Source organism: Balaenoptera musculus, chromosome 14 (genome assembly GCF_009873245.2).
Source record: "Balaenoptera musculus isolate JJ_BM4_2016_0621 chromosome 14, mBalMus1.pri.v3, whole genome shotgun sequence".
NCBI lineage: Eukaryota > Metazoa > Chordata > Mammalia > Artiodactyla > Balaenopteridae > Balaenoptera > Balaenoptera musculus.
In genome coordinates, this window is record NC_045798.1 from 63,518,219 (window position 1) to 63,543,642 (window position 25,424).

The 25,424-nt window shown below is 40.1% G+C and overlaps 2 protein-coding genes across 4 annotated transcripts in view; both read right to left on the reverse strand.

The window, feature by feature from the left end:
* The window catches only part of HDHD2 (haloacid dehalogenase like hydrolase domain containing 2), a 39,599-nt gene extending 24,734 nt beyond the window's left edge, over nucleotides 1–14,865 (reverse strand). The window contains exons 1-2 of one of the 3 annotated variants that reach the window (XM_036874658.1): nucleotides 14,730–14,865; nucleotides 2,078–2,188 (exon numbers count right to left, since the gene is read on the reverse strand). In XM_036874658.1, the coding sequence (XP_036730553.1) occupies nucleotides 2,078–2,178 (101 nt within the window). In that variant the 5' untranslated portion in view covers nucleotides 2,179–2,188; nucleotides 14,730–14,865. Of the gene's footprint in view, nucleotides 1–2,077; nucleotides 2,189–14,398; nucleotides 14,528–14,729 lie in introns of those variants that run through there. The other 2 variants (XM_036874659.1, XM_036874660.1) reach the window with 2 other exon arrangements.
* A 4,165-nt stretch (nucleotides 14,866–19,030) lies between these two features.
* Nucleotides 19,031–25,424, reverse strand: part of IER3IP1 (immediate early response 3 interacting protein 1) — a 28,048-nt gene continuing 21,654 nt past the window's right edge. Inside the window, exons 2-3 of the mRNA XM_036874663.1 lie at nucleotides 21,101–21,202; nucleotides 19,031–20,221 (exon numbers count right to left, since the gene is read on the reverse strand). Of these exons, the coding sequence (XP_036730558.1) occupies nucleotides 20,166–20,221; nucleotides 21,101–21,202 (158 nt within the window). The 3' untranslated portion in view covers nucleotides 19,031–20,165. The remainder of the gene's footprint in view (nucleotides 20,222–21,100; nucleotides 21,203–25,424) is intronic.

Here is a 25,424-nt window from a genome sequence, read left to right on the forward strand (position 1 = left end):
GAAAACTCAGGCCTAGAGGATTAATGACTGGGCTCAGCTGTACACAGCGGGGCAGCAGTGGGGCTGTGACAAGAACTCCAGCCTACGTCCTAGACAGGGTCTGACCCCCTATACTAAGAGAACAGAGGACACCTCAAGAGTTCTTCCTTCTTCTTAGCCAATTAGACACTGGCTAAGCCCTAATGTGCTACTAAGTTTACAAACAGAAACTACTTGGAGAAAGAAACATTCCATTTTTACAGACTGGAATGTGTTTTCCCTTTGAACTACTTTTGATTCCATAATCTGCTTTTGGAACCTAAACTGGCAATCAGGTATCAGAGAAAGAATTCATGATAGCCCAGCTTTCTTTCAAAACAAAAATTATTTTCTTGGTCCTACAGTCCTTTAACCTAAAAATAATTTATCTACAATTAAAATTTTTATATTAATACCCTGTTGCTTTTTATCTTATACCTGCCCCAAATAGACACAAGGCATAAAGCACTATCCACAATTTAAAATAAGCAAGCAAATAAAACAGAAAAGAGATTTTTAAGAATTCAAAGAGCATTCATATTTATATGATTAAACAGTTCATTATAATCATGATTATCTCTATAATATCTGTATAGTAGCTTTTCTGAAAAACACATTAAATTTGGTAGTTTATCTCTCAAAAGAAATTGAATACTTCAACATAACTATTATCTTAAAAATGAACAAGTCTAAGTACTGAAATGATCATATCATTTTTAACGAGCATTTTAAAAACCTTTTCTTTTTGCTAGTCCCTCAACTTCCCTTAGTCTGTTTGTTTCTATAGAAACCAAAACTGGCAGTGACAGTATAGCAATCTCTCTGGGATGGAAACCCGCCAGTGTCAGTGAGAGAACAATCTGTAGGCTCCTGCCCCTCCAGAATGGCAGGCTCATAGTTTACAGAGGTACTTAGAGATGTCATTCATTGTTCACCAGAAATAAGATTTTTCTTTCCATTCAGAGCAGAAAGCTCATCTTTGAAGCAGTAAAAGCTCTTGTCCAACAGGAGAGGAGACTGATCGACAGACATCCTTTTCCCTAGAAAGTCTGAGAGAGACCATGGCAAGGAGTCAAGAGAAAGTCCCCGTCTCCAACTGATTTACTTCAGGCTTTAAACATGTTGTTGTCCACCTGTAAAATGAATGTCATGACTGCTGGCTAAGTCAACAGCTTCCAAATGACGCCTACCAGATCTAAAATCTCTTCACACTTATTGAAGCCCCAAATGGAGAGTAAGCTCCTTGAGAGAGTGCCAAGTCAGTGTTGATCTCCTGCCGTAATACCTGGCACTGTGATACTAGTCACTAGATTTCCTTATCAACAGCATACTTTGTGAATATTGTAAGGTTTGAAAATGATAAAGCACCACATGCTAAGTATTGTTGATTTTGAAAACTCCTAAATTATTTGAAGATGAGATGCTGAATAACATTACTAGTTCTGTTGTACTGAGGAGTACTTTTTTGAGGAACAAACATTCACATTCAGTTCACTTTAACAAGCTTTCATTATGTATTTTGTATCTAGACTTATGGTGATGCATCAGAAATGTAAGACAATCTCTAACCTTCAAAAGCATTAAGTTTAGTTAATGGAAATAATTCTAAAATTTCAAGTTCCTTAATTAAATTTTAGTTGAGCAGCTGCACACTCAGTGTTAGAGCTTAGCTGAAAAAGAGTACGCGGAACTATGGCTTTATATATGTGTGTATTTCTTTTTGTGATTCCAGGATTCATTTGTGATTTTTCCAATGCTACTTATTCCACATTTCAGAGTCTCGAGTTTTCATTCCCAAATTTACACTACTGACTTAGAAAAAGATACACATAAAGAACAAAAAGACTAAATCAAAAGGCCAAACCTAACAAAAGGCTTAGAGAACAATGTTTGGAAGATATTACAATGCATACATCTTCTAGCTAAACCCAAGGCAGTTCCTGTATATATGGTAAACTGGTGAAATGCCACCTTAAGGCCATCCATTCAGCTAATGATCTGCCTTGGTAAAACGGCACCTACAAACATATTTGTCAGCTGAACGTGGAGGATAGCTTGCCTTTGAAGAGCTTCCTGTGCGCCTGGCACAGCTGTATCTTCAATGTGAAGTGTGCCACTGAGATCCACCAAAACAGCTTTTAATGCACGGCGTGCTGCCATCCTTCATTCCCTGAGAGAGCAAATGAAATTAAAAATACACTTTAGGAAACAATAGACAATTAAAAGCTGGTAAGTCTTCAAAATATCATTCATATCTAGAAAGATACTTAGTGTTAAGCTGCCTCCCTTTTAGAAAAAAAGTTTTTTAAAAATCAAAAATCCAGGGGCTTCCCTGGTGGCACAGTGGTTAAGAATCCGCCTGCTAATGCAGGGGACACGGGTTCGAGCCCTGGTCCGGGAAGATCCCACATGCCGCGGAGCAACTAAGCCCGTGCGCCACAACTACTGAGCCTGCACTCTAGAGCCCACGTGCCACAACTACTGAGCCCGCGTGCCACAACTGCTGAAGCCTGTGCACCTAGAGCCCGTGCTCTGCAACGAGAAGCCACTGCAATGAGAAGCCCGCACACCGCAACAAAGAGTAGCCCCCGCTCTCAGCAACTAGAGAAAACACACGTGCAGCAGCGAAGACCCAATGCAGCCAAAAATTAAATAAATGAATAAATAAATAAATTTAAAAAAAAATCAAAAATCCAAATATGATCCATAAAACTTTTATAATGGTTAGGGTTTTTTTTTCAGTCTTAAATTAAAACCATAGGAAGGAAAATGTTAAAAAAAGAGGTTACTATTTACTTCAGGTTTCTTAAAATAACTCTTCGTGGAGCAACTCATTCATTTATTTTTAAATATGAGAAAATGTACTCTGAAGAATGGGTGGATGGAAGGAAGCCCTAAATCACTGGCAAAATCTTTTTCCTCTTTGGTTATATACAATGAAATGTTCTAATAGCCCATCTCCATTGTTATATCCTGAAGCAGCATATATGGCCAAAGAGCTACCAGTATTTATACTGGTCAGTGAGGAGGAAATTTCAAGTTACACAGCAACTTTAGTCAGGAGATGTTTTCCTTACCTTACAATGTCTGACTTTCCTTTTGCATATTTTCCCTTTAAAATATGTTTATTATGAGCTATATCATATATACAGTGGAGCATAAGGTATATCTGTGGTTTAAAGATAATAAGGGAGTGGGTAAGAATAGTGTGGAAGCTAAAGAGAATAGGATGGGACTTCATTTTTAGTTTTTTTAAACTTATTCTTTTTTCCATTAAAAAATTTTTTTAGAATAAAATATTTCAGACATACAAAAGGTATCAAGGATAATACAACCCCCTTTACCCATCATTCGGCTTCAAAAATAAAACATCATTGAAGGAGTTGGAGCCCTCTGTGTACCCTCTCTGATCTGATTCCACTTCTCCCCCTCCCCAAGGCTACTACTTTCCTGATTTTGATGTGCTGAAAGCTTTGTATTACTGTTCTTCTACGGACACTCCATGACTTGCTTTACCACTCCACACTGTTTGTGAGATGTAGCCATGTTAACACATGTAGATATAGGTCATTCATTTTTCACTGCTGTGTGGTATTCCATTGTGTGAAAACACAATTTATCTTTTCTCCTGATCATGAAGACTTAGGTAGTTTTGCACATTTTATTATAGTGAAGAGCGCCTCTATGAACATCCTTCTGCATGTCTCCTGGTGGCCGTGTGTGTGAACATTTCTCTGGGGTCTTCCTTAGTCTGAGGGCATGTGCTCATCTTCACCCTTACAGGATGTTGCCAAGTTGCCCCATTCATTGTATCTTCATAGGGCAAATGTGTACTGAGCACTTACTATGTCAAGCCCTGATGTGACAGCAGAGCTGGAAGAGCCATCTTCTTTAAAGTGAGAAGCAGAGAGAAAAGGGGGAAAGAACCAGGGGAGATATAAGTAGTCAATGAACAAGAATTTGTGGAGAATTCTACCAGAAGAGTTCTCAGGTGGTTTATGACATCCATGGGACACATGGTGGATGGAGGGGAAGACCTCTCTCTCCTAGCTAGCTCCCTCTGAGATGTCATTGTGAGAGCTCAGGACTGGCAGTCACCAGGCCCAGGTGTTGGTCCTGGTTCTGCCTCAAATTCACTGTGTGACCTTGGTCTAGTGCCTTCTCTGGTTTTAAGTTTCTCTTCAATATGTGGGGCAGGGAGGCAAGATGAGGCCTCAATCTTTTTTTTTTTTTTTTTGGTTTTTTGGCTGCGAGGCATGTGGAATCTTAGCTCCCCAACCAGGGATCAAACATGCATCCCTGCAGTAGAAGGCGAAGTCTTAACCACTGGACCACCAGGGAAATCCCAAATCCTCAAACTTTACTGCCTACAGTTGGGCAACCTGGGATGAAAGAATCAGTGTATCACACACCACTACCCCCCCGCCCCGATTTTCTCTTCTTCAACATCGGCCTGCTAGTCCCTGCTGGGTCCATCTCCCAAAGCTGCCAGCAGTACTCCAGATTGCCCAGTGTTACCCTTTTAAATGTTGCTCTCCCCTAGGTGTAGTCCTGTCAGGAGGCAGAGGGATAGCAAAGATGACCCCTGAATTCCCTCCCAGCTTCTAGCTTTTAGCTCCTTTGCTCCTCTCATTTTCCAGACACCGCTCCTACTCCAAGTCAGCTATCTCTGCACACAAGGTATAAATACAAAAAATAAACCCAGACTAAACCCAGAACTGTAGCCAATTGCTGGCAAGTGCTAGCTGCTGATTATTGCCACTGGGCATATTGGAGAGAACTGCATTTTCCCACAGGGTCACCTGTCAGCATGGTCCAGACTGGGGAGGGATACAGAGGGAGGAAGGCATAGAGACGGTGCTCCGGCTGGATCCAGGCCTGCTCTGTTCCTTATATGTGCTCCCCAAACCGGAGCGGGGTTTCCCTTCAGTGAGCTAGAACCTGGGTCCTAAGTGAGGGAGATGCAGAAGGTGGGGGAAGCAGAGCCAGGTGGTGAGGGTGAGGTAGGTCCAGGGTCCAGGATTAGCTGAGTAACCTTGGGCAAGAGCATTCATCACCCTAAGCCTCCATTTCTTCGGCTGTATAAGAGGAAGAATACTTGTAAAGACCCTGCAGGGATGCGAGGGTTCGCTGAGTTAAAGAGAATGCCTGGCAGTGATAAGCACAGAGTAGGAACATAAAGGATGTGCGCTCTTCCTTCCCACTCATCACTGTGTAACAGGTACCTCCCTCCACCTGCCCACCTACCCCACCCCATGCATAGCCTGGGGTCACAAACCAGGAAAAGTAAAAAGCAAGAGAAGCGACTGGGAGGAATTCATAAAGAAAGAAGGGAAATAAGAACAGCTCATATTTATTGGATGCTGTAGGTGTTCTGCACTGTGCTAAACGCTCTGTAGTCTTTACTACATCATTGAAATCCTACAGAGGAGGAAATTGAGACACTGAGAAGTTACTAACTTGCCCAAGCTTAGTTTTGACTTTGAACCATGTTAATGGTTTTTATATTCAAACTTAAACAAAACCAGTCCTAAAATGGAATACAAACACAAACTAATCTAAGACAACTTCTGCAGAGTGCTGACTCTAGCCCTGCCATAGGATATATGCAAAGGACAAAAGAACTGCAAGGAAATCTTGAACTTTACTTAGTAAGTTTGTTGTTGGTAATGGTATGAGTTCCAAAATAATTCGTGCACGTTATAGGACTGAGCAAATCACTGTAAATATATTGTTGATGTTTAAAAAAATTAGGGTTCGTAAATGGAAGAAAAGAGCTATAAACATGGAATGGGAGGACAGGAAGAACCTTGTGTTGGTTTGGAATCAGAGGTGTCATTATGAATTTGCAATTTAAATATATATATATTTCTTAGCACCTCCCACTAAAAGGAACAAGAAGCAACAAGACTCCAAGAGCTATGAGCACAGCTAAAGTGCACTAAACAAAACCTGGACTGGGTCAGCCAAAATACAAGGTGAGCCAACATATTGTTTTACCAGATCACAGGTGGACAAAAGGACACATGAACCAGGGGTTCCAACTAGCCGAATCTGGGGCACCAAAAAGAAAAAATAACAGAAATGAGTAACACATGATAAAACCATTGGATGAAAAATTGTTGGGGAATAGTACAGTTGACCCTTGAACAATGCAGGGGTTAATTCATGCATAACTTAGAGTCCACCTTCCACATCCAGGGTTCGTCTGCATCCTTGGATTCAACCAACCAGCAACTGTGTAGCATCCTTGGAATCTACTACTGAAAAATATCCAAGTATAAGTGGACCTATGCGGTTCAAACCCACACTATTCAAGGGTCAACTGTTTAATCACTCAGGCTCAAATAATCACCCACAAATTAAGATTCTCCACTAACTACAAAGGAAAAAGATACTTTTACAGTGGAGAAAACAGCCAGATACCCCCTTAACCAAATGATCAGAGTAACACCATTAATAATGGGAAAAACTGACACTATGTGCTTCCTGAGAAGACCACGGTAGTCGTCCTGCCTTTGTAGAATTTCTGCCAAAAATGTTTAACACAAATCAATCATGAGGGAAACATGAGACAATTCCAAATTGTATAAAACAACTAGCTTGAACTTTTCAAAAATATCAATGTCATAAAAGACAAAGAAGGGGCTGGGGAACTGTTTTAAATTAAAGGAATGTGAAAAGACATGACAAATAAGTGTAATGCATGAGAGAAACATAAAACAAATATAGCAAAATATTAACAATTAGTGAATTTTGGTGAAAGGTATATGGTTTTCATTGCAATATTTTTACAAATTTTCAACTTTTGGAGGAAAACAAATTTTACAAAGATCTCTCTTAAAAATGGGCTGAAGGCAAAAGAAAGATATTTTCATACCTAATAATAATAGTAATATAAAAAATGAAACTTGTGTGTTTAGCCAGTCCCTAGTTTAAGATTAGAACACTGTCAATACTGCTGAGGGTCCTATATGAGCCCCTTCAATTACATTCCTGTCCTACCTCCCAGAAGTAATTAACATAATGAACTCTGTGATAATCATTTTCTTGCTTTTCTTTATATTTTTACCTGTCACACAGCTTTAATGTCTTTTAACTTTATAAAAATGAAGTCATAATTTTGCAACTTTCATGTTCTGCTCAACATTGTATTCTTGAGATTCATCCATGCTGATGCCTGTTATTTTCCATCAAAACAAACACCAAAACCCCCCTTTTGGGATTCTGACTAGAATTGCACTGAATCTATAGAGCAATATTGGGAGACTGAGATCATTACTATATTGAGCCATGGAACTTCTTTAAGTTGATAAGAGAGTATCTACAAAAAGCCTATATATAGCCAACATTAGATTTATCAGTAATATACTGATATTTATCAGTGTGTAACTTATACTTTATACTATGATATCACTTTTCAGTAATATACTGAAAGCACTGAGATAGGGAATAACACAAGGATGTTACTTTCACCACTTCTATTTAACATTGCAAATGATACCTTAGCTAGTGCAGTAAGTCAAGAAAAAGAAGGTATAAGGATTGGAAAGAAGACACAAAACTATCGTTATTCATAGATGATTTGACTGTATATACAAAAAATTCAAGAATCTAAAACAGACTAACAAAGTAAAAAAGTATAGCAATTAATATAAAACAGTCACTACGTCACAAACAAATAATTAGAAAACTAATTTAAAAAAAGATATCACTTACAGTAGTATACAGTTACCAGGAAAGTCTAACAAAAGAAGTCAACACTTCTATGGCAAAATTATAAAACTATAATGAAAGACACATAAAAGACAAATATACAGATAGATCTATTAAAGGACCCAATACTACAAAGATATCAGTTTTCCCTTTTAATGATCAACAGATTCAAAGCAATTCCAATCAATATCCCAAAAAGGGTTTTGTGGAACTTGATAAGCTGATTCTAAAACTTACACACCAGTGCAAATAGACAAGACACTTCAGCCAAGATTGAAGAGAAAGAAAATGGGAGCCTTGATTTCCCTAATATCCAGACAATTAATCAGGTCTTGTAATTAACTAAGATGTTATGGTATTAGCACATAAAGAGACAAAGTCAATAGAACAGAATAGGGAACCCAAAAAAGGACCCCCCGACCCCCTACCCCAACCAGTGTGTGGAAACTTGATATATGACAGAGATAGTGTTTGAGATCAGTGAAGAAAGAAAAATGGTGTTAGAACAACTGACTATTCATAGGAGAAAAAAATGGAATTGGACTCCCATATCATACCACATACACATTTTTTCCCCAGGAAGATTAAACAACCATATGTTTAAGGCAAAACTGTAAAACTTTTAGATAGGAGAGTATCTTCATGATTTGAGGGTAGGAATGGCTTTCTTATGATATAAAAAGCATAAAGGAATAAAGGAAAAGACAGATATTTCAAAAGCACTGTAAAGAAAGAGTAGAAATATACAGAGTGAAAAACAAATTTGCAACACATGTGAGAAAGGATCAGAATCCAGGAAATATAAACTGTAAATATTAAGAAAAAGACAAACAACCCAACAGAAAAATGGCACAGGATCTCAATATATCCTTTAAAAAGGAACAAATCTGAAACAAATGAATAACCATCAACATATCCTTTACAAAAGAGCACATAAACAAATGAAGATGTTCAAAACTCACTGGTAATCAAGGATATGCAAATTTAAAGCAGAATGAGATCACTACAACAAAAAAGACAGGCAAAATTTAAAAGTCAGAAAATATCAAAGGTTTTCAAAAGCAACTCCCTAGCCTCTTGAATAAGTGGTGCTGGGAAAACTGGACAGCTATATGTAAAAGAATGAAATCAGAACACTGCCTAACACCATACACAAAAATAAACTCAAAATGGATTAAAGACCTAAATGTAAAGCCAGACACTATCAAACTCTTAGAGGAAAACATCGGCAGAACACTCCATGACATAAATCACAGCAAGATCCTTTTTGATCCACCTCCTAGAGAAATGGAAATAAAAACAAAAATAAACAAATGGGACCTAATGAAACTTAAAAGCTTTTGCACAGCAAAGGAAACCATAAACAAGACCAAAAGACAACTCTCAGAATGGGAGAATATTTTTGCAAATGAAGCAACTGACAAAGGTTTAATCTCCAAAATATATAAGCAGCTCCTGCAGCTCAATATCAAAAAAACAAACAACTCAATCCAAAAATGGGCAGAAGACCTAAATAGACATTTCTCCAAAGAAGATATACAGATTGCCAACAAACACAGGAAAGGATGCTCAACATCACTAATCATTAGAGAAATGCAAATCAAAACCACAATGAGGTATCACCTCACACCGGTCAGAATGGCCATCATCAAAAATTCTACAAACAATAAATGCTGGAGAGGGTGTGGAGAAAAGGGAATCCTCTTGCACTGCTGGTGGGAATGTAAATTGATACAGCCACTATGGAGAACAGTATGGAGGTTCCTTAAAAAACTAAAAATAGAACTACCCTACGACCCAGCAATCCCACTACTGGGCATATACCCTGAGAAACCCATAATTCAAAAAGAGTCATGGGGCTTCCCTGGTGGCGCAGTGGTTGAGAATCTGCCTGCCAATGCAGGGGACACGGGTTCGAGCCCTGGTCTGGGAAGATCCCACATGCCGCGGAGCGACTAGGCCTGTGAGCCACAATTGCTGAGCGCGTCTGGAGCCTGTGCTCCGCAACAAGAGAGGCCGCGATAGTGAGAGGCCCGCACAGCGTGATGAAGAGTGGCCCCCGCTCGCCGCAACTAGAGAAAGCCCTCGCACAGAAACGAAGACCTAACACAGCCATAAATAAATAAATAAAATAAATAAATAAATAAACCCAAAGTTTAAAAAACAAAAAAAACAAAACAAAAAAAGAATTTAGGTCTCCAGCTTCCCACTGCCCAGCCCAGCATTTAAAAAAAAAAAAAAAAGAGTCATGTACCACAATGTTCATTGCAGCTCTATTTACAATAGCCAGGAAGCAGCCTAAGTGCCCATGGACAGATGAACCGATAAAGAGGATGTGGCACATATATACAATGGAATATTACTCAGCCATAAAAAGAAACGAAATTGAGTTATTTGTAGTGAGGTGGATGGACCTACAGTCTGTCATACAGAGTGAAGTACGTCAGAAAGAGAAAAACAAATACAGTATGCTAACACATATATATGGAATCTAAAAAAAAAAAAAAATGGTTCTGGGGCTTCCCTGGTGGCGCAGTGGTTAAGAATCCGCCTGCCAATGCAGGGGATATGGGTTCAAGCCCTGGTCCGGGAAGATCCCACATGCCACGGAGCAACTAAGCCCGTGCGCCACAGCTACTGAGCCCGCGCACCTAGAGCCTGTGCTCTGCAACGAGAAGCCACCGCAATAAGAAGCCTGAGCACCGCAATGAAGAGTAGCCCCCGCTCGCCACAACTAGAGAAAGCCCCCATGCAGCAATGAAGACCCAATGCAGCCAAAAATAAATAAATAAAAATTAAAAAAAAAAAGGTTCTGAAGAACCTAGGGGCAGGACAGGAATAAAGACACAAACGTACAGAATGGACTTGAGGATACGGGGAAGGGGAAGCTGGGATGAAGTGTGAGAGTGGCATGGACATATATACACTACCAAATGTAAAATAGATAGCTAGTGAGAAGCAGCCGCATAACACAGGGAGATCAGCTCTCTGCTTTGTGACCACTTAGAGGGGTGGGATAGGGAGGGTGGGAAGGAGACGCAAGAGGGAGGGGATATGGGGATATATGTATACGTATAGCTGATTCACTTTGTTATACAGCAGAAACTAATACAACATTGTAAAGCAATTATACTCCAATAAAGATGTTAAAAAAAAAAAAGGCAACTCCCTTATACTTCTAGTGAGAGAATAAAACAGTACAATCATTTTGGAAGCTGGTTTGGAATCACTATGCTCTATAACCCAGCAGTTCCACTCCCAGGTATTATATCCTTGGGAGAGTCTTTCATACTCTACCATTAAATACAAACAAAAATGTCCAAAGCAGCACTGTTTGTAAAAGCCAGAACTGGAAACAATACAAATGTCTATCAACAGAAGGATGGACAAATAAATTGTGGTATATTCATACACAGAATGCGAAAGGCAGTGGAAATGAATGAACTACAGTTACATCATCCTAGGTAACCCTCCAAAATCTTCTGCAGAGTGGAAGAATCAAGTCACAAAAGACTACATACCATATGGTTCCCTATTATAGCACACATAGGTGATAAAACTGGAAAGAGAAGCAAGGGAATGACTAACACAAGAGTGAGGACAGTGATTCCTCCAGGCGATGGGGAGGAGATACAAACCAGGAGGAGCACAGGGATGCCTCTAAGGTCTTCTTGACCTAGACAGTGAGTGCACAGGTGTTTTTTATTATAATCATTTAAAACTTACATATGTTTCGCATACTCTTGTGTAGATGACATATTTCACCATAAAAATTAGTCTTGTTATGTTTTAGTCAGTCATTTCTCATATATTTAATTTTATAAAAAACTAAATTAGTCCAATCATTACACATCAGTATAACCCTCATCAAGTATTTTGATTTTAAAATATATCTCTGGTTCTGTTTGCCTTTTATAGTGAATCTGCCGGGGGATGCGGGGAGAGTGCAGAGGCAAAAAAAAAAAAAAAGATATTAAGAGCTCTGGTTAATCAAGATTCCACTGCAAAATCCTTTTTTTTATAACAGTCCTCATATGTTATTCTATTTCTGATCTTTACTATGACCTTGAAATGGAGGATTACATCAACAATAGCATCAACTATTACCTGCCTGAGAGGGGAAACAGTTACTCAAAAGACTAGACTGCCGCTAGCAACTCTATCTGGATGTGTGACAAAGGATTCTTTAATTTAAAATACATTGCACCACGAAAGGGAAGGCTATGCAAAATGTAGACAAAGCATTCTCTTTTTATATACAGAAGAACCTAAAATTCCTTCTCTCAAAACCCAACTTTTATGAGAGGCACCTAATATTCAATAAAAAATGTTAACTCCATTCGGAATTCCCTAGCGGTCCAGTTGTTGGGACTCAGTGCTTTCACTGCTGGGGCCTGGGTTCGACCCCTGGTCCGGGAACTAAGATCCCGAAAGCCGTGCGGCCCGGCCAGAAAAAAAAAAGTTAACTCCAAAGGTGATTAAAGAATAAAATATAAACAAGACTAGAAAAACAACAGAAGAATTGTACTGTTCAAAAAAAGAAAAAACTGTCCAACTAGAACCACTAAACGGTCATAAAAATACTGATAATTCTAATCTTCATTGAAGGGTCCACATAGATTTAATGTTACCAAAGCACTTTCATCAGTTCCACAGAACATACCTTTTAAACTCTAAAATGCTCTTATAGAGCTTATCTGAGAGTGATTGAGGCCTATAAGAACATAACTGAGGTGTACCACTCAAACCTCAAAATATACTTCTTCAGTTAGCCCCACTACAGGCCTTTACCATTTCTGCCATGATCTCTTTTCTTGTCTAAATCTTTATAATACTTGTTACCGGAACTACAAGTTAGTACTTGATAAACTAAATCTTTATAATACTTGTTACCGGAACTACAAGTTAGTAATTGTAAACTATTAGTATCACCCCAGAAAACTGAAAAGGCTTCAAAGCTGGTCCATGTTTGTTTATATTGAGTCCACGTCCCACCATCTCGCACGGCTTGAACAAGTTATGTGGGATATACTTTAGAAAGTCATAAACAATTGATATTGGTACATATTCAATGCAAAGAAGAAAAGTAAATTCTCTCTCATCCCAAAAGGAACTCTTCAAGATACTTCAGAGGACATCTCCCCTTGAATATTCCAGGGGCATCTCAATCCAAGTCCTTGTTACCCTCTAAGCTGCTCTTCATCCTGCAATCCTTATGAGCGAATGGCAGCACCATCAATATAGATGTACCCACCACTCTCCCAAGCCTTCTTCCTAACCAGTCAAGGGCCAAATCAAATCATGTCAGTGCTGCCTCCTGTACAGTCCTGAATCCACTCACTTCTCTTCACTGCTACTAAAACTATCTTAGTTTTGAAATCATCATCTCTCATCTAGCCTATTTCAACAACTTCCTAAATGTCCTCTCTGCTTCGACTCTTCTCCCTATTTCTAGCTTCAAATCCATTTTTTGAAATGCAACAGTGCAGTGGTTAAGTACAAGAACTAAGGAGTTGTACATGCCTGGATTTGTATTCACTAGCTGTGTGCACGTGGGTAATTTTCTTCACCTCTCAGCCTGAGCTCCTTCATTTCTAAAGTAGAAATAACACCTCTAATGGTTGATTGAAAGATTAAAGGAAGTAATACATATATTGTGAACAGTGTTCCACACATAGAAAGGCTGGGTTATAGGTCATATATGCGGACTGGGTGTGTGCGTGTGTGTGTGTGTGCTGGCGGGGGGGTACATGATGGATATGTCAAGGGCTACAAAAATCACAGGATAAATATGATATAGTCCTAAAGCATTAGTATAATTTGAGGATATGAGAAAACATTTTATACCAAAATAAGGATATACTGTGGCTTATCATTAAGAACGTGCATAAATATTTAAAAAAGATTTCAATATAAATTTTCTCCTGGGAGGTTGGGGCTCTTCTGAATATGTCTCTGGACATATTTATACTCACCCCCTGGAGAGTACAAATTCTCTTTTCTTCCCCATATGCTTCCAGTGAAAAAGTCTGGAACCACACTGCATGCACTCAACAAATGTTATTATGCACTCACTCCCCACTGCGCCCAGGATAAAATATGAACAAGGTACACTGGTGTCCAGAGCCCTGGTTTACCTCTCCAACTCGTTTGTGTCTACTCCTGCACCAAAGTTCAACGGCACTGCAGTCGCCCACCAGTCCTGTACGTTACCTCCCTCATCGCTGGACTTTTGTCTGAAACCGTTTTTGCTCCCTGAATTCTACTATCCCTGTGGCCTACATCCTCCCTTTCCCTGACCAATTCCTTCAGTCCCTGGGTCTCAGACAAACATCACTTCCTCCGTCTTTCCTGAATCCAACTCCTTTTCTCCCAAGGCTGGGCGGGCCAGGACCCCCCAGCGTGCGCCATTAATACACTCCTCACTCTGTTCCATCCGTGGAGCCCTGTGAGTCAAAGAGCTGTTGCCTTTCTCCCTGTACTACTGATCGGTCAATAAAGAGTTTTTAATTAGCTAAACTCATGAATCCCGGCCTCCATAACTGGAAGGATTCCACGAACAAGGCTCTTTCAGCACTAACTCAACTGCGATCCCCTCCTTCCCCCGGGTGGGAAGGTGCCTCAAGACTGGTCACGCACCCTCCCTCATCGCAAGTTCCAGCACCTGGCAAACGCCAGACTGACCCGAAGGGACGCCGGCTTCGAAATACAGTTCAGGGGCACGTTCGGGGCAAGGACTAACACCCCAGAGTCACCATCCGCCCCGCGCACGCGAGACCTGGCGGAAGCGCGGCTCGCCCCGCGCCGCGCACGCGTAGTGGCGCCGCGCCAAGGGCCGCGAGGGGTGGGCAGTCCTCACAGAGAGAGCGCCCGGTTGGTCCGGGCCCCAGGAGGGTGGTGGCCTAGAAACCCAACCGGTATGTCTCCAGCCAGCTCACAAAGAAATGCAGCCTACAGACAGGCGGGCGCTCGCCTGTCCCAGTGCGGCTCCTCACCGGGCTCCGCACGCCGTCCTCAGGAAAGGCAAACGCCCCGCTAGCAGAGAAGTCAGCACAGAAGCTCCGCTCCGCAGTGTCTTTGCCGGAGAAAAAAGCGCCAGAGCGGCTGCCTGAGGACGCCGGAAACTGGGCCAAGGGCCGTGCCGGAAGTCCCGCCTCTCCGCACATGTCCCCGCCCCATCCGTCCAGGGCTACTTTCCGGTTTTGAAGACCAACTCTCCGGTCTAATACTGCTCCTTCCTCACCGCGTAACAGAGCGATAAGTTATTATCGAGACCTGCTCCCTCAAGGGCGGGGCCTACTGGGCCTGGATGCAGCAGGAAAAACAAAAACTTCTGCCCTTGCTCAGTAGCAGTTTCTCATTCCACTGCAGTGTTGTCAGACCAAGTATTATTACCTTTCTTTGCCGCCACCCTTGCTCACTCCACCACTTCTGTTTTCCAGTCCTCACAACAGGGCAAAAAGAGGTGTTGGGGCAAGGAACGGTGACTTTATTTGGAAAGCCAGCAGACTGAGAAGGTGGCGGACTGGTGTCCCAAAGACCCGTCTGAGTTGGAATTCAAGGCTTATTTTACACTGAAAGGAGAGGGGGTGTGGCTGGTTGTTGCAGACTTCTTGGTGCCAGCCAGACCCCAGAGGGGATGTGATAATCCTTTGTTCTTTTAGCTGTCCACTTAAGTCAGGTCACCATGTTCCTGTCAACCTCCAAGAAAACAGATGTTATCCTCTGTTCTGCAACTTTTTATCTCTACAGGAATGAAAAGTATGACCCCTTTAAAGCAGCGGTCCCCAACCTTTTTGGCACCAGGGACCCGGTTTCGTGGAAGACAGTTTTTCCACCGACAGGGTGGCGGGGGACTGGTTCAGGCGGTAGTGCACGTGATGGGGAGTGGCAGATGAAGCTTCGCTCGCTCGCCCGCCGCTCACCTCCCTCTGTGCAGCCTGCTCCCTGAAAGGCCGAGGACCAGGACCCCTGCTTTAAAGGGCAAGCCTGGGAGGCAGAGCCTTGAGAATGGACTGTATTTCAGGCTATGGGCAACATTCTCTTACAAAGGTGCAGAGTCACCGTAACTAAGAACAGACAACAGAGCACACAGATTAAAGATTGAAGGAACAGATCCAATATGGAGTCAGGTTTGTTCTCCCTTACACTTCTCACCCATTCTCGAGGGCTATCTCAGAAGTCATCTCCTTGATACTTCCCTTGAAACACCCAATCTCTTAAGTCATTTCCCGCTTTACTACTTGAATAGCATCTGACACTTATTGCTGTCTTTTATTAACCACTACCACTGGCAGCAATGTCCCTCTTTTCTTGTGTCAGCTATTACAAAACTTTACGCTGTCAAGTTTCCTACCCTGCCTCTCTGAGGGACAGCTACCACAGGTCTTGCTGATTATCCCTAGGGGAGCAATATCTTGGGATACATAGAACCACCTCCCTCACTGCTCCCTTCCCACACACATGCTGTGAGTCTCCACTTGTCTCCCTTTGATCCAAATAAATTAAGCCCCTTGAGTGCAGAGACGGTCATCCTATGCACTCTATATGAAAATTACTAAATGAAAAGCCTTCAGGAGCAGTCTGACATAATAGAATACAGGCTCTAGTTTACACCTATGGAAGCCCTTGACAAAACTTGCTGATCTGCCCTTGACTGGCGACTCATTTACTGCTAGAACACCAACGTCTCCTCTGCCCACTGCTGCAGTCAGCCATGTTGTAAGCTATAACACTTTGTTCCCTGGACTAGGGACCCTTTGCTTTTCCTCCTCACTGGGTCTGGAGGTTGTTTTCGTCTTATATTTACTAAGTCTAAGTTTTCTGTTTGAGGGCCTACTTGGTTGAAGGAAATGGAAACTGATCCTAGTTTCCCCTTCAGAATTAGGAGCTGTCTTTGACCAGATTAAAACACCACCGAAGGTGGGTAATATTAAGACATGCATTTTTCTAAATGCTTACTCTGGCTGCAATATGGAGAACAGATGGGAGAGGTGCCAAAATGTGTGTGAGATCAGATAAGAATCTATTGCAGGGCCACAGAGAGATGCTTAAACTAAAAAGTGTGGAAACAAAGCAAACAAAACAAATTTAAGAAATCTTTAGGAGGTAAGAGAAACTGGTGGTAAATTAGATTAAGGGTAAGGGAGAGGAAGGCATCAAGATAATTATTAGGTTCCAGGTTTGGGCAATTGGGTAGTATGGTGTCATTCAGTGTGATGTGGAATAATGGAACACGACTAATGGCTTCCTCCTTACCAAAAGACTCAAATGGCTTTGCCTGCCAAAGGGCAAGATGAGTAAAGATGGGATGGGACTTCAAAAGGAGAACTTGAGAAAGAAAAAGATGGGATAAAGAACCCAGAGGAGGAGCGGAGATGTAAAGAAAACAGTATCAGAACTAAAACAAAAAGAGTAGAATTCCATAACTTACCTTGATCATTAGTATCGGTGGACACTGCCCACTACGTGTCCCAGATCCTTGCACAGATGTTTTCACTATATCTGATATCTAATGGCCAATCAGGGGCCAAGGAAAATTTTAGCAAAAAAGATTTCCATTTTGGTTGGTATCAAAATTTTATTATTGGTAATAACTTTGAAGCTGTAAGTCAGTAAGAAAGTAATTTATTTCACCAAAAACATTTTACTTCAGAAGAACATCTCTTTGACCTAGGATCAAAGGTCAGTGACCTGGAAATTATATATATATATATATATATATATATATATATTTGTATAATCTGGAGCAGACTTCTGTTCTAAAACAGTTATTGACCAATTTTACAGAGGAAGGAACCAAAAACAACTGAGGTCTTAAGAAGTTTATTTAAGTCATATGATAAAAGGTGGTTCTGGCTAGCATACTAGCAATATCCTGCCTCCTATTTTACTCAGATGTATTGCTTTGTCTCAGGTCATTTCACGAGTACACACACATATACACACAAGTAATTGCAAATATCTATAGAGCACAGATCACCGTGCCTACTCTACCTAAAGCAAGGATTTTTTAAAAAAAGATACTTCATAACCATGTTTTTGAAAGCTTAGGGTTTCGTGGAAGTGCCTTAGGAAGCTTGTTAAGAGTGAGGTGGAGGCTGAACAGTGGGCCTATGGGTCCCATTCCCGCTTCAACTGATATATGGTCCTGCTCCCATTTGTTTTAGATATCGGACGATTACACTTCTATGTGATTATTCTTTTGAAAATCCAGTTCTGCTGTTAACAATCAAAGTTTGAAAACCACTGTACTTGATTAAGGACTAGGGTATGAATTTGAGTAGGTACACACTACAGCCAAGAGCCTTCACCACAGGTCACAGGCATATAGACACAGGGTCAGAATACACAGGCCCATTAACACCACAGATATTTGGAGTCCAGAATAATCACAAATTGTTAATCCTGATAATGGCTAAGGGGGAAGATGTTGGCAGGCAGGCAGGCACTTAAGTTACTGTCTACTAAAACAAGATGCTATCGTTACTGAATTGCAACTTCTCTGGATAAACCAGGGTTAACCTGTGAAAGCTTACAGACCTGTCTTCAGGCACAGTAAAGCTAGAACTGTGTAAGAGTCCTTTAGAGATGAAATATTTTGATGTCTATGCTGCACTTTCCTCAGAACCACTTTGCTACAGAAAACTCTGATCCTGCCCTGCTATGACTGCTCTCCATTGGAGTGTGAACTTGGACAGTATTCTGACAATTAATGAATATAAAGGTGCGTTGTAAGGTCTTAATGAAAATGGTATCAGGCCAAGGTCTCTCTTTTCTTTCTCTTTAAAATTCTATATGGCTCACTGCCTGTGGAGAAACAGGAGTGCCCTCAATTAACTGCTACTTTTGAATCTGTTCAGCAGCTTAAACTTGAACTTGTGCGTCAGATCCTCCTAAGGCCAAAAGAACATGGCCTTTAAGTGCCAAATACGTTAGTTACTCCCATGAACCAAGTAATCAACTTAGGATCCCTGGTACATTTCTTTGGTTCAGCTGCAAGGTCCCCCTGCTCAGAGATCTTCTGCTCTTCCATCTCCAGCTCAGGCATGGCCAATAGGCATCCAATACCTGCTCCGAAGTTTTAGAAGTAACTTAAGTCATAGAATCAAAATTGCTCACGAGTCTTCCTGATTATGTCAGCAATTCTGTTAATTCATTGAAGAAAAAAAAAAAAGGAATGTGAATGTTTACTTTCATTAAATCTGTGCTCAATGATTTTACAGTAAAGAACATATAAAAGTGTTGCACACAAAATGAGATTGACAGGTTATATAATGAAGTACAAAAACAAGTGTTTGACTTGGAAATTGAACTTTATTTACAAATAAAGTTCTCCTACAGACAAAGATTCCATTCCACCCCCTTTAAAATATTATAACTAATACTTCCCAGAAAAACCATTTACATTGTTTTAATCTTTCTGCATAAAACAGTATTATGGGATAAGCAAATATGGGATGGTCTAAGACATAAAAAAACAAAAGACAATTTATCCACCATGAATGCTCTACTGACTGACAGAATGAAGAATTACAAATCACACCCCTTAATGTGCTACTCCAAGAAACGGAAATGTGATAATTTGGGGAGGTAAATGCTTCACAACAAAGTCTTCTTACGTAGTATGGTTTAATGGTGATTGTTTAGGATTGCTCCTGCAGGCTGCTATTTATGCTGATTTTAAAAAATAAGTCATCATTGTTAAAAAGGGCATAGTCTTTTCTATACGGATTTTTTTTTACCTATGGAAATATGTAGATACTGACCTGGTCTCATCACTCAGGCCAATTAATAAAATAACAAACGCATGAAAAGAACTTAAGACTTAAAAACACAATCATCATGTGACTAACCAACTTACAAAATTAGAATTCTCCCAGAAATCAGAGTATTGCTCTTCAATAGTTACTATGAATTTGAATTTTTCATAGCTGAGACAGTATACAGATAAAATATTTAACCAAAGAGTTCAAAATAAAATAATCCAAATTTCCTATCTAACATTTTATATTTTAAAAATCCTTTAAATTTTATCTAGGAGAATAATCATTCTCACATCATAGATAAGTCACAAAGGAACTTTGAAAAAAAAATTCATCCCTGAGAAGTCAAAGAAAGAAACCTCTAAAAACACAGAAGTGACAATCCTGCACCCTTTTAACAATCTTTACCATAGCATGAACTTTTATCAGCAGTCAGCAATCAAATGTATTCCAATCTGGCCTCTGATGATCTGATCTTTTTGCAATAAAACTATAAGTGCAACATTTAAAAAAATCAGATAAATAGGGACTCTGGTTTTATTGGCAGGTTTACATTTTTGTCAAGTCCAAGGTCAGCCAGCTAAGATACGTATATTCCAATAAAGACTGAAGTAATAACTTCTGCTGGCAGCTCTTCTCCTGAGTCTCCATTTCCCCCATTGATCTTCACCCAAATAGTAAAAGTAATACAATTGCAATTGAGTTTACTATTATCAATGGCACTGCAAAGAAAAACAAAACAAAACAGTTTTTTATTATTAAAAAAATCAGAAAAACACGAAGACATAGTTACTAGCATCCAGGAAGGATGGAAATACAGTATGTCATCAGAATCACGTTGCAAATCCTTATAACAAAGTAACATTCAAAAATGCATTGGATCATAAAATCCGAAACTTATTGTAAAGTGGGCTTGTGTGACTGGGGATAAGGGTCACACTGGTACAAGATCAATACAAAGTCATCTGTGGATAGTGCTGGTGCAGCTCTGGGAACACAGATGCATACTGGACCCAGGCGGAAGTAGACCCACATGGCTGCCAGTGACAACTGACATTAGAAATACAGTGCAAAGAAGATTCTGTAGCTTCATCACTAAATTAAGAATCAAACTTATCATTCTACCCAAAGCTGTGATGAAAGCAGCTAACAGAGAGAGAGAGATAGAAAGAGACCCTAATTTTAATGGTTTCAAATAAAAGGTTCTGAATTCCTGAGTTGCTCTAAAATATTTTCTAATAAAAATAGCAGATATGGGAACTGTATTTTTCTCTTGGAAGTCTTACAGGACTCTAGATGACTTTTCTACTTAGAAGCAAAAGAATTTCTAAAAGGCAAGAACACCATTGTCTTTCAACTCTGAGAGGTGACATACAGGTAGCATACAAATATAACATCACTGAGCATTCCATCTGCATCAAGTGGCTTAGATAGAAATAAGAGGCAAGCTAGGAAAGAAACTAGTAACTTTTAAGCAGTAAAGCCAAGTTAAATATTATAGAAAAAAAGTTCCCACTACAAAAATGGCATTCACACTTGGAAGTTTTGCTACTTAAATCAAACCACAAAATTAAGAGTGTTCCACTAGTTTTTCTTCTTACCTCTCATCACAGTTCTCACAGATCGAATAAGGTTCATTAGCTGAGATTTAATTCCTGGCTCTTCTCCGAATCCACCAATTCCCTGGTCTGTTCCCCAGCCAACTGCATAATATAAAGATGATTAGCTGTGATAAAATTTATTATGCACTCACCTTGCTCCCTCATTAGTCACCTTCTAAAGGTGATTTTGAGCCTTTGTTAGACATAGAGTATAGTTATGTGACTTAAAAACTTGAGTATATTTTTTACTTTTGATAAGCAGCACAAACTCATTTAATTTCAATTTTGATTTTATAAAATGAACTACAGTCTAATAAATTCTTCCATGGCACTGTATTCAGTAAAGATGACTGCTGTGACACCCTGATTGTTTTCTTTCTATTTTTCTAAACTAACAAACAAAATATTTTTCAGGTCAGAATTAAAAACAAAGCATATTGTCAAGTTGAATAATTAGCTCAATTCAGAATTCATAAAACCCAAAGTAATTATCAGTATAAAAGTGTTGCAGCTGAGCTCCACTATCTGTTCACCTGGGGAAATGTTAATGTAAACCTGGTCGCAGCTTGGTTAGGCCTTCATAGCATGCTCTAACCTGACAACAGAGGCACATCTTTTTAACTTGATCATTCCTCTTCATTTCTCAATTTTGAGGTAAGGAATTTAGCCTATTATCTAACCCTAACCCCACTTATTTTCAGTAAATGAGTCTTTTACCTTCTTCTATCATTTTCCTGATAATATAAATGATTATTTCTTTACCTTTATCTGCTAATTCTTTTTTTATTGCCTTACGCATTCTTCTGGAGGCTTACATGGCCTCATTTCTGCAACATCCTTCTCTTGTCCTCATTTCAGGTCCACTTTTCATATCTCACATGACTATGTAGTTTTTTACTCTCATATAAGTACAGGGCTTAATTAATTCCTGACATGTTAACCCTTAAACTTGAAGACAGAGAACAAGTTTTTATTTTATACATGAAAGAACCATGTATCAGGTAACAAGATTTCACTTTGTTTAATCAACTTTTACTTGGTTGAAATAAAGGTTAAGTAATGGTTGCTTGCTTGTTTTTTTTTTTTTTAATTTTTTGGTCACATCAACACTGAGATATGTTGTGGTATAAAACTAATGTAAAATTCAAGTTCACGGCAGAGCTGATGTGTTTTCACTCCCACTCACCCTTCAAGGCCTGGCTCACTTGTGCTTACAGCCTTCCCCATCCACAGGGCTGTCACTCTTTTTTGAGCTCCCGCAGCACAACTTCTATCACAGTGGTTAATATCACAGCCTCTACTATCTCTTGCCAGACTCTCAATAGATGCCTCTGCAATTTCGTCTCGACTTCTTTCTCCCTTAAAGTGTCAGATCTTTCTAGCTCACAATGTGTGATGATTCCCATTGCCTACTGAGTGAAGTTAGAAACTCCTTAAATTGACATGCTAGCCTTGTATCATACTACAACCCTCCAAGTAACTAGTGGTTACTCAGTTACCCACTAATTGCTATACATGTTAAAGGCAGCTTCTGAATCTAGGTTTGTCTGACTTCAATGTCAGGGCCTTTCCTAATTCCCTCCCATGTCATAATAAACCTTTCTCTTTGCTCCCCAAATAGTAACTACTGATTGTGTTACATTATAAATTCCTGGAAGACAGGAACTGAATTTAGTCTGTCTTTACCTTTCCCCTCTCCCCCACCCAGAGCAAGTACTTAGTAAATGTTTGTGGAATTAATCTGAATTTATAGCAGACCAAGTTAATTTTGGATAAAGAAAGATAAGGTAAATCCTAGAATCGCAGATAAAACTTCCAAAGAAACATGTTTCTTTATTTTTAAGACACACGAAGTGTAACCAATCATTCAATTGCAGCTTTGCGGGAGGGAGGAAGAAATCCTCCAATATTAAATGTACACATCTCTCCAAGATAAAAACAATCTCAGAAGATACACCTGCATCTTGCTTCCTACTTCTGGATCTACTTCTCTCTCCGACAAGCAAATACACTTACGCTGTTTCTCCAACGCTGACTTTTACCATATAACAAGTTCTACTGTAAGTTCTTTCTCCCACATACCTCTCTCACTCTTACAGGGAGCTCAATCAGCATTCTCCACTACATGGCAGTCCTCTTTTTGTAATCTAAGTTCAAAGGTGTAGTACCAGCCTTTAACTACTTATAATGTGGTAAAAACTATTTCATAATAGTGTCTCTAGAAAGACATAAAACACAAAATCACCACCACCACCAGTTGTATCATTTTCCAAACCAGTTTAGTCTTATTCATATAAACCTACTTAAGAACTCTGCACAATAAGAAAGCAGCCTGGTTTTGGTTAAACATAATGGTTACTGTAACGAAGGAGAAAGTTTTCCTTGACCCTCTTAGGGTCCCTGGCTATGTCTGAAAATTAAACTGACAAAGATAGGTTAACAGGAGAAAAGCACACAAATTTTATTAAGTTTTTACATGTACCTGGGAGTCTTCACAAGAAAATGAAGATCTGAAAAACTGACCAAAGCAGGAAGTTTTTCTACCTTTTAGACAAAAGAACAAATTTGTGAAGAATTAACAAAACAAAGGGGTTTGGGCTATGGGTAGGAAATGTAATAATGTCTGTTTATACAGTCTTCCCGGCCCTAAATTCCCTGTCTCTGGTGATAAGAATGTCTCCTTTCATCCTGGTACAGGAAGGATACCTTTCACACGGGAGATTTATCTCCTGCTTTCAAGAAAGAAGGGCCAGGGAGGGAGGAGGGCGGAGTGACCTCTCTGATTCTGGTGTTTTCTCTAACTCCTTCAGCTTAAGATATTCAACATACCACGGTGCCTTATTTGGGGGTAGCATGTCCTGAACTCCATCAATGGATACACACTTTTATCTTAGCTTTCTCCTGAAACCCTAATAAAAATGACATTAAAAGAGTAACAAGAGAGAAGTCTGCAGGCAAGAGAAGTCAATCTGGACAATGAAAAATAAAGGGAAGAATAACTGACTTAGCAGAGAAGGCTGAAACCTAAACATCCAGGGAGCACACAATAAAAAACTGAGGTGAATCATGCTGAGAACACTGGAAACTTGAAAGAAACTTCAAAATGCCAGTGAGGGAGACAAAGCTGAAACACAGGAGGACTAATTGGAAAGTCTCCACAAGAGCAGTTAGCGCCGCTCCTCCTTCCCCTCCCATCCCATCCCCTTCCCTAGACTGAACTGATAGGAAGAATGTCCCTGTCTTATACCCTCAGAAGACAGAGATTTACTCTCAGCAGAGACTGAAGCATGGAAGCTCTGGACCTGGGGACATCTAGGGAGGGTGGATTGAATTAAAGTCTGCAAACCTAAGTGTCAGACTCCTGCCCACTTTCCTTGCTTGTGTCTCAAGTAAGCCTGGAAATAAGAACACTTATATTCTGCAGACAGGAAGTTGTAAAATTACTCTGGAAATTGACCAGCTGCCCAAGAAGACTTCAGATACTGACATACTGGGGGCTTTAATGAAAGAGCGAACTTACAGAGAGGCCCACTGGTGAGCAAATCCCAACCACATACACAGAGCTTCCTAAGAGCCTCTCAGTGCTTTACTCTTTAGAATGAACTGACAGTCAAGAGGGAACAATTCTTAACATGGAAAGACAGAACAAAACCAGAAAAGAAGACTTTGAGGAAGAGACAATGCAAGAAGTAGAAGTTCATTTTTAAAAAAAACAAACATCCTTAGAGAGAGAACAACTACTGTAGCTATGAACCCCAGAGAACAAGATGCCATAAAAAAAGGGGACATAAAAAAGAAGGAGTGGGACTTCCCTGGTGGCGCAGTGGTTAAGAATCCGCCTGCCAATGCAGGGGACACGGGTTCGAGCCCTGGTCCGGGAAGATCCCACATGCCGCGGAGCAAATAAGCCCGTGCGCCACAACTACCAAGCCTGCGCTCTAGAGCCCGTGAGCCACAACTACTGAGCCTGCGTGCCATAAGTACTGAGCCCGCATGCCACAAGTACTGAAACCCACCCACCTAGAGCCCATGCTCCGCAACAAGAGAAGCCAGCACACCGCAATGAAGAGTAGCCCCCACTCACCACAACTAAAGAAAGCCCGTGCGCAGCAACAAAGACCCAATGCAGCCAAAAATGAATAAATAAATTTATTTAAAAAAAATAAAGAAGAGCTTGTTCTTGCTATATTAGCATAAAAAGTTCAAAAGAAGAGGCTGACACACTAAGTTGAAGTCACCTACCAGACAAGGCAAAATTAAAGAAAAAAGAAAGTATCAATATGTCAAAATAACAGGAGTTCCAGAAAGAGAGAAAAAAAATTAG